The following is an 8,939-nucleotide window of genomic DNA, read 5'->3' on the forward strand; positions in this document are numbered from 1 at the left end:
GCTTGAGGAGGGTTTGATTCACGAGCTTATATTTCTGGAACTGGGAAGTCCATCCACCTGCTCAGGCAGCACCGGGCCCTGCGGAGAACTGCAAGCTCAGAGGCCTGGCGTGATGAGTTGTCCTGCAAGTCTGTGTGTCGGGCTCCTCGCTGTAGCATACCTCTTAGTTAATCGCCAGCTGTGGGAGTCCTTGAAGCCAAACTCAAACGAACAATTTCATCCCTTAAAGGAACCGACTGTGTCATCTAGGCAAATCTTGGGCTCCATCTCCGGTCCTCAGGATGCAAATGGACTAAAAGTATTCATGTTACCTGTTTCTTCCTGAGGTCAGAGGCACGTAAGGAGACTGCTGCCTGGCGTCACCCATTCTTGCAGGCATGAGCTCCTAGGTGTGCGAACTGCACCCCTAGGAAGGAACATCTGTAACTGTGGCGTTTGTCATGTCAGTTATCTTTTGTCCTCCCATTTTGAACTGTGAAGTGAATGTAATGACGCTAGTCCTGTGAATCCTAGTCCTTTTCAGGTTTAAAAATAATTTTTAAAAGAATTACTTTTTAGTTAGGAAAGCTGATGAGGTTTTCTTCACAGGGTTGGGAGAGCCTGGCATGTTGTTTTTTGCGGGAAGATGTCAGGACTGAAGCCAGATGCAGTTAAGGAAACACAATGCTATGAATGCAAGCAACTGATGGGAGAGTGTCACCTGGATGAGTGTTTCTTGTAATGTGTTACTAGCGTATGGTGTCTCCTCACATCTCATTTCTCCGCTCTGTAGTTCGATGTGTCACTTGTTCAGCTGCTGCTGCTCATTAAATATAAATCTCCATTGGCAGGAGCAGTTACAGGGTCGTGGATCTTGGACCAAGATCCTCAAAACCCCCTAGCTATGCGAGGTTTCCCTGCCGCACGTGCACTGCCTTTGTGTCCTGACGCTCTGTTTCTCCAGGAAAGTCGGTATTTGCGTGGGGAGTTTCAAGGACTTGCCTGTGGACGCGACGGCCCCTACACCCCTGACGTGTTCTTCTGGTGCTGCATCCTCTTCTTCGCCACCTTTGCCCTGTCAAGCTTCTTGAAGAAGTTTAAAACCAGCCGCTACTTTCCAACCAGAGTAAGTAGAAGGAGGTGGCCAGTGTCCATCTCCACACTCATTTCCCAAAATGGCTTTCCTGGAGCACTAAGCAGTATTTGCCCCGCCTTGGTCAAGCTGGGAAACGTTGGCCTTGCAGGCCAAGCTCTCCAAGAGCTTGGATGTCCCACACTCATTTCCATGAGTGCAAAATCATTGTAGCGTTTCCCACATGCCTCGTGACCTGCCCCAGAGTGAAGATTTTGGGGGTTTGATTTTTTTTTTTTTTTTTTTTTTTTTCTCCTCAGGTAGTAGGAAGTCAGGTTTCCCAAAGTTTTGGGGGTTGGGGTTTTTGGTTTGTTTTTTTTCCCCTACCTTCTGCGCATTATGTGCTCGAGCGGAAAGTAGATTCGAATGAGGAACTTCCTTTTGAGGACTAAAGGATGCCTCAGTGCCTTGTTGCCATCCATTGTAGCTGTGAGTGTAGCTGTAGTGGCAGACATGTGTTTTCTTATTTTTAATATTATTATTATTTTTAGGTTTTGACTTAAACCAACCCTTGTCGGCCTAATTAAGCTTTTTTTATTGTCTGACCCCAGATCTCACAGGGACAAACACAGCAGCAGTATCTAAGCAAGGGATCAGGCTGCATGTGCTCAGAGGGGTGGTGGGATTTGGTTAAGCAGCCTTAATGTTGTGCATGTCTGCAACTCTTGCATCTCACGTCACGGCCCTGTTTGCCATGCCCCTCTCACCTCTGGTTTCTCGCCCCAGGTATGGTCCACAGTGAGCGACTTTGCTGTTTTCCTCACCATCGTCATCATGGTGCTCCTTGACTTTGTGGTTGGGATCCCATCGCCGAAGCTCCAGGTCTCCCATGCGTTCAAGGTAATGGGGTGTTTTGGCACGTGGGGGTGCCACAAGGTGATGCCGGGGCAGAGCAGGGCTGAGTCTGGAAGAGATGCTGGTGGTGTGACCATCTCCTCTTCCACCTCCAAGTGCCTTGCTTCCTCCTGGAAACGAGAAGATGGCCCCAAAACTAGACACCTACAGGGGAAGTATCTAGAGGTGCTTGCAAAGAGGAGACTGGCACTGCTGAAGCCCACGGGAGAGGGGGACATGAAGCCAGGGCTGGGAGGTGCTCTGACACAGGGAGGGAGGGGAAAATGAAAGCCAGTGGAGTGCCTGGGCTGGGAGACGATGCTGATGTGTGGGCTTTGTTGCAGCCTACCAGAGACGACCGCGGGTGGTTCATCAACCCCATAGGACCCAACCCTTGGTGGACGGTGTTGGCTGCGCTCGTCCCAGCTCTGCTCTGCACCATCTTGATATTCATGGACCAGCAGATCAGTGCTGTTATTGTGAACAGGAAGGAGCACAAGCTGAAGGTAAGGGCCTGCGAGAGATGACCCCAGCCCCTTCTGGGCTGCAGGTCTGGGGAGAAGCTCTTATTCCCGATGCTTTCTGAAGGCATTGGTTTGGGACAAGGTCAGGCTGCGTGGCAGGATGCTCTCCTGGATTAACGATGATGCAGGGAGCAAGTGACAGGGCAGTTCAAATGAGCAACCTTTTGGGGGAGCAAATTAATCTTAGAGCAATATAGAAGTTTTTGTTTTAAAAGGGCAGCAGCAGCAGGTGTGGGGAATGAATTGTTTTGATGCGCTGCCAGGGATAACTCAGAGTCACACCTTCCTCGCAAGTGGTAGAATTTTCTTTATGAGTGGAAAAAATGGTTTGGTGGTTTTGGGTTGTGGGTTGTTGTATTTTCGAGAAGTATTTATCGCACAAGCTCTGCATATCCATTGTGTCTGAACTCCTGCCAGATTTTCATGCCAGGTGCTTGTGCAAAGCCTGCATACACCCTTCCTTGTTTCCATTTCTTGTTTTGAATTCTGAAGAAGTTGACTTGTGCTCGAGCAGGGTTTGAGTCTGACTTGCGACGTTATCCTTGCTCTTGTGCTATGGGATGCTCTGTTTCTTGTTTTCCTGCCTGCAGAAAGGATGCGGGTACCACCTGGACCTTTTTGTGGTGGCCGTGATGCTCGGGGTGTGCTCCGTGATGGGGCTGCCCTGGTTTGTGGCTGCGACCGTCCTGTCCATCACCCACGTGAATAGCCTCAAAGTAGAGTCTGACTGCTCAGCTCCAGGAGAACAACCCAAGTTTCTGGGGATACGAGAGCAGAGAGTCACTGGCTTGCTGATCTTTGTGCTCATGGGCTGCTCCGTCTTCTTCACTTCTGTGTTAAAGGTGAGAGGAAAATGCAAACCACCCAACAACCGCGAGCTTGTTGGAGGTTACAGCAAAACAGTCCCCTCTCTGCAGGCCTGAGTAGTTAGTTGTGGAGCGGAGGAGGAGGAGGTGATCCCAACCCTTAGGGCTTGACCCACGGTGGGAACCAGCCTCGGTTAGGCTTTGCAGCCCTTCAGGCCCCCGTTTGGTGTGCTCGAGATGAGCAAGCAACGCAACTGCTTGAATTTTTGGGTGTCTTTCAGGCCCGCCCATGTTTATGGGTTACAGTTGAGCATATTCAGACCAGCACATCTGCTGTCTTTCAAACAGGCAGCCCTTTAGTGGCTGCAATTTGCTCCCCAAATGCCCCGGAGCAGCCGTTCCCAGGAGCTAAACACACTGAGGTCATCCCCGTGGGCTTCCTTGCACGTTCCTCCCACAAAGTAATCTCGTCTCTAGGCTAAAAGGAGGCCTGTGGCCTTTGCCTGTTGCCCCAAGAATAGGCAGAAGTGTTTCTTCTACCGCCAGAGAATGCGGCATAGGGTAGCACGGGTGAAATCGCCTATTTTCCTCCAACCTTTCTGGAAAATAGGATTATTCTGAGGAGAGGTAACTCCCAAGTTCAGCCTAAAGCAGAGCCTTAGCTCACTCGTGCGCACAAAATGGCAAAAAAATGGTTAAAATCTGACCCATCTCTAAGCCTGAATGGAAGCTGGAAAGCTTCAAGCAATTTTAGGCAGTGCCTGTGGAAGAGGGTGGTAATACTGAAAATGCAATACAGAAAAAGAAACGATTGCATTCTTTCTTTTTTTTTTTTCTTTCCCCCCCCCAGTTTATACCAATGCCTGTGCTTTATGGCGTCTTTCTCTACATGGGTGTGTCGTCGCTCAGAGGAATTCAGGTACGGACTCTTTTACAGCGTGCAGCATGTCGGCTCCCTGGTATTTTGTCTCCGTAGCAGCAGGGAAAAAAGCAGTGGCATGGGAAAAACTTCTCGCAGAGCAAGCAATGAAACTCTTTTGTGTAAGAAAAAGATTGGTGGAGGCACAGGAGGTATATGGGGCTGGGAGGACCAGGCAAGTTCAGCGCTCTCTGTTGCAGGGTTTAGGGCAGGTCAGTGTTTGTTTACGTGAAAGCGGGGGAATTCAGTGCAAAGGGAAGGCAGTTTCTACCACTGGTGGAAATCCTCGCTGGGGGATTCAGTGGGCCAAGAAATGCTAATAATGGAATGGCATGGAATAGTTGCCGTTTGGTAACCCATTTACTCTCAGCAGGGGAAGGTAATTCACTGTATACTAGTACTCAGCTGTTCACACACACTTCCCCAATTTAAAAAAAACCAAACAACCCAACAAGTTGCACTAAGCAGTATTTCAGATGGAAGGCAAATGTAGGTAATCCTTCCTGAAATAGAGGCAGCTCAAAGCAATTGTCCTCCTGTCCCACAGGGAGCATCCCAATAGAAGACTGAACGCTTTAGGAATGAAGGCCACTTTTTAGAGTACACAGCTTCGTTTATAAGGCCCAAGTACATATTTTTCTGTCCCGAAGCCTCCTTTTGACTGTCCAAATACTCCTTTTCGCGTCCCAACCCTTCTTTTTTGTGAACAAATCCTCATTTTCATGGTCCAAAGCTTTATTTATAAACTCCAGAGCCCCATTTCAGGCTCCACAACCTTGTTTCTAAACTCAAATTTTGAGGCTCCGAACCTCAGTTTTAGGGCCCAATGCCTCATTTTCGGGGTCCAAAAATCGTTTCCACAATCCACCCCTTCATTTTTAGGGTCCTGAAGCCTCATTGCAAGGGCCCAAATACCCATTTTTAAAGTCCAAACCTTCCTTTTACAGCACAAACCCCACCGTTAGAGCCTCAAGCCTCATTCTTTACCTTCCAAAGCCTCCTTTTCAGGGAACAGAGCCTCCTTGCCAGGGACCATAGGCTCATTTTTAGGATCCAGTCTGCAACTAGGGAGAGCCCAAGGCCTCATTTTGAGGGTCCAAATATTCAATTGGAGGGCCCAAAGCCTCATTTTAGAGGCCAAGCTCCTCATCTGGGGTATAAAGCCTCACTTGTTTAACACACAACCCCTCATTTGGAGCTTCCGAAGACCCATTTCTAGGGCGCAAAGCCCTCGTTTTTGGTACTGAAGCATCCCTTGAAGGCACAAAACCTAATGCAGGGTTCAAAGCCTCAGTTTCATTTCCAAAGCCCCACTCTTAGGGCCCAAACCCTCCATTGGAGAGTCCAAAGGCCTCTTTTAACAGCTGAGGGCCTCCCCTGGAGTGACCCAAGCCCTCTCTTTGGGACCAAAGCCTCATGTCTTGGGGCCCTATCGACACCAATAGGTTCCCCTCCTTTGCAGAGCCCAAAGGGTCACATGTAGCATCTTCCCCGCCATTTTTAGTGCCCAAAGCCTCATCTGGAGGGCCAAAGTCCTCATTGTTCTGGTCCGAACCTTTTGGCCTTTTATGACCCATAGCTGTTCTTTAGGGCCCACAGTTTCACTTGGAGGGTTTAAACCCTCAGCTTTAAGGCAGAAAGCCACGCTTTTAGGCTCCAAAGTTACACTTACAGGGCAGAAAGCCTTGTTTTCCCTTCCCAAAGTCTTAGTTTTGGCTTCCAGAGCCCCATTTCAGGCTCCAAACCCCCATTTTGAGGGTCCACGGGCTCCCTTGCAGTTGGCAAAGTCTCCTTTTTAGAGCCCAAGGCCACTTTTTTAGCTGCCGAACTCCCATTTTCAGTCTCGAAAGCCTCATTTTTAGGATCCGGCCAGTCGTTTTCAGGGTCCAAGCCACATCCTGAGTTTCCAAACCCTCATTTTTATGCTCCAAACCCTTCTCTTAGGGCCCAAAGCCTCATTTTGAAGGCCAGTCCCTTGTTGCGACACAGACAGGACTGTCGGGGGATGCAACGGGTCTACGGAATGCCTGACAGTTCGAGAACAGTGTGACCTTGAGCAGCTTGTAGTGTATCCTTCAAAGTCTGGGAAGATCCGAGAAGAGCAGTACAAAAACAAGATAGCGATAAGAAGAACCGTCCTGACAAACTCACCAATCATGAATTGTTAGTTACTAACTAAACCAATCATATACTAACACATACTCCGAAGTAGGGGATAAAAAGGTGTGTTAGAACAACAAAGGAGCCATTTTGCATGATCTGTTACTTGTCGTGTCCGTCTCTACCGTGACACAGGACCACCAACGGGCCTGGGTAGGAACCCCAAGGCCCATCAGGAGGTCGTGAGGGGACAAGAGAATAAACGCACAGAACAAGGCGCAGCCTTCAACAGCGCCCACCTATGGGACTCACAGAAGGCATGAGTACAGCTTTGCAGAGCTGGACCAGCCCCTCCAATAGCCCAGCCACAAAGCTTTCTAAACAAGGCAGAAACATTGACTCCTTTTCTCGTCCCTACTTAAGATTCCCTGTAGAACTGGGTCTTGGCCTGACCGAGGCTGTAGGAGGGAGGAAGACGAGGGAAAACTTTGCAGGGAAAACACCCAGACACAGTATGGCCTGGCATCAATAAATGTAGGCACAAGCAAGCCCTTGGGAGCAAACTCTTTATTCTCTGCCTAGGGGAGCTGCCTGGGGGCTCTGTGGCCCTGGAGCCACACACCTCCTCAGGACATCCTCCACAAGGCTCCCAGCTACCGCCCTCTTCAACGACTCGGGCTGCACGGGCTCCTCCGGGAGAAGCTTTAAACGCACTGGTCTGTGCCGTGCTCCTGCCTGGGTAGGGCGCTTGGGACCCGCTGGAGGCATGGGCTCTCTTGGAAACTGGGGGCCCGTGGAAGGAAGGGTGTCTGCGGTGCTCCTTGGCCAGAGTATACGCAGAGTTTCCAGTGCAGGCACTGAAGACCTTGCTGTGGCTCCTTGCTGTGCTGAGCCCAGCCGAGTTTTTAAGAGTAGATTTTTAGTGTGAGCAAAAGTGTGATTATTTTATTTTGTAATTTATGTAAATAAAGTGGGTTTGGTTTGTTTTTTTTTTTAAATAAGACTCTTCCAGAGCTCAGGTCAGGCTGAACCTGAGGGAAAGGGGCAGACCCTCGCAGAGGGCAGAGCCACATCATGATAGGGGGGCCAGCAGGATCAGGGGGCCATGCGACACCCCCTGCTCACGTCCTGCCGGCTCCAGGAAGATGGTTGCACAAAGGACTCGGGGCGCAGCTCCAGGGACAGGGGTTTGGTGACCTGGCTCCAGCGCCTCTGGGGCCAGGGGCTAGGAGCTGTCGGGGGCTTCAGGGCTGTCAGGGGCTTCGGGACTGGGGGCTGCAGCCCTCCGCTTCAGAGGGACGATGCAGACGCTGTTCTTGGCCTCTTTGACTCTCCACCACCGGCCAAGCCTGCAGATGAGAGAGATGGGGGCTACCCTCCGCCGAGCCCTTGGAGGAGCAGGGGGGGGCTGTGCCCCTGGGCAGCACCAGGGAGGGGGGACAGTACCGGTGCTCCTGTCCAAGGCCAGCCACCAGGAAGTCACCGGCTGCAGAGAACTTGAGGCTGTTCACAAAACCCACCTGGAGGGGACAGGGCAGGGTGAGGGGCTCTGGCAGCCTCCTCCTGCCGCCCAGGGAGGGGAGCCCCTGCCCAGAGATGCCCCAAGCCCAGCTCCAATCCCCCACCTCCCCATCCATACCAACGGGATGTCCCAGAGGGGCTCCAGCTTCCGAAATCCCTCACCGCACTTCCAGAGCTTCACGCTGGCGCTCTGGGAGCCTGGGGCAGAGAGAGAAGACTGCCATGCACTCCCACCCAGGTAAGGGAGCAGGACGCCCCCCTCTCCACACCCCCACTCCAAAGCAGCTGCCACACACCTGTAGCCAGGAGGTCCCTGTTGCGCAGGGCGGCCACTGCTGAGATCCAGTATGGCTGCTGCAGGCCCTGGGCATCCTGCATGCCATGTGCCTGCCGGGCCAGTGCCAGCGGCTTCTTTTTCGTTAGCCCCCACAGGGCTAGGGACCTGCCAGGGAGGGAAGGGGCGAGGGGGCCGAGGGGGGCACCGCCTGCGCACCCCAGGCGCCACCCCGGCCCTGTGCTCACCCGTCATCGGCGCCTGACACCATGTGCTCCTCACTGATGAGCTGGATACAATCGATGGAGCCCCTGTGAAGAGAAGGGGCAACTGCCATCAGTTATGAGCATGCTTTGGGATCCTATTTAGGAGACAAGGGCTCACCGGGGCATCAGCATCCCCACAGTGCCGGCAGGCTCCTAGTGATGCTTGGCACCTGCACACCGCTGCCCCAGCCTGACCCCCCTGCCTGCAGCCCCCTCTCCCGCCCCAGACCTACTGGTGCCCGTAAAACACAAGCTGCGACTCCTCCGGGATCTTCCAGAGCCGCACGGTACCGTCCCGGCCCCCTGCCGTCACACAGCACTCCCGGCTCAGGCTGTCCAGCCCCGTGATGACATCCTGGTGCCCGAACCTGGAGAAGGAGATGGCAAAGTGCTGTGGCAAGCAGGGCCCTCTGCTACCACAACTCCCCCGGGCCTGCTGGCTCTTGTGACTTCTGACATCCCCAGGCAGGAGTGGCTGCGCAGCTTGCGGTGCGGGCAGGAGGCAGAGCTGCCCTTCCTGCTGGGGACGTGGAGGGGAGGATGCTGCTGGAGTCAGAGCATTGGTGGCTTTGTAGCTCCCGAGC

The 8,939-nt window shown here is 52.4% G+C and overlaps 1 protein-coding gene across 1 annotated transcript; it reads left to right on the plus strand.

The window, feature by feature from the left end:
* Positions 1-640: 640 nt before the first annotated feature.
* Positions 641-6,768, plus strand: LOC126036810 (electroneutral sodium bicarbonate exchanger 1-like). Its single transcript, XM_049797023.1, has 6 exons — positions 641-1,105; positions 1,838-1,951; positions 2,290-2,451; positions 3,060-3,311; positions 4,126-4,194; positions 6,139-6,768. The coding sequence occupies exons 1-6, from the start codon at positions 884-886 to the stop codon at positions 6,223-6,225; spliced, it is 906 nt and encodes a 301-aa protein (XP_049652980.1). The 5' UTR covers positions 641-883; the 3' UTR covers positions 6,226-6,768.
* The last annotated feature ends 2,171 nt before the right edge of the window (positions 6,769-8,939 follow it).

The sequence above is a fragment of the Accipiter gentilis genome, unplaced genomic scaffold (assembly GCF_929443795.1).
Source record: "Accipiter gentilis unplaced genomic scaffold, bAccGen1.1, whole genome shotgun sequence".
Taxonomy (NCBI): Eukaryota; Metazoa; Chordata; class Aves; order Accipitriformes; family Accipitridae; genus Astur; species Astur gentilis.

Coding starts and splice junctions, on each gene's coding strand:
- LOC126036810 (XM_049797023.1), top strand. CDS start 884: ATGCGAGGTTTCCCTGCCGCACGTGCACTGCCTTTGTGTCCTGACGCT. Junction 2,452..3,059: donor GGAAGGAGCACAAGCTGAAG/GTAAGGGCCTGC, acceptor TCCTGCCTGCAG/AAAGGATGCGGGTACCACCT. Junction 3,312..4,125: donor TCTTCACTTCTGTGTTAAAG/GTGAGAGGAAAA, acceptor TCCCCCCCCCAG/TTTATACCAATGCCTGTGCT.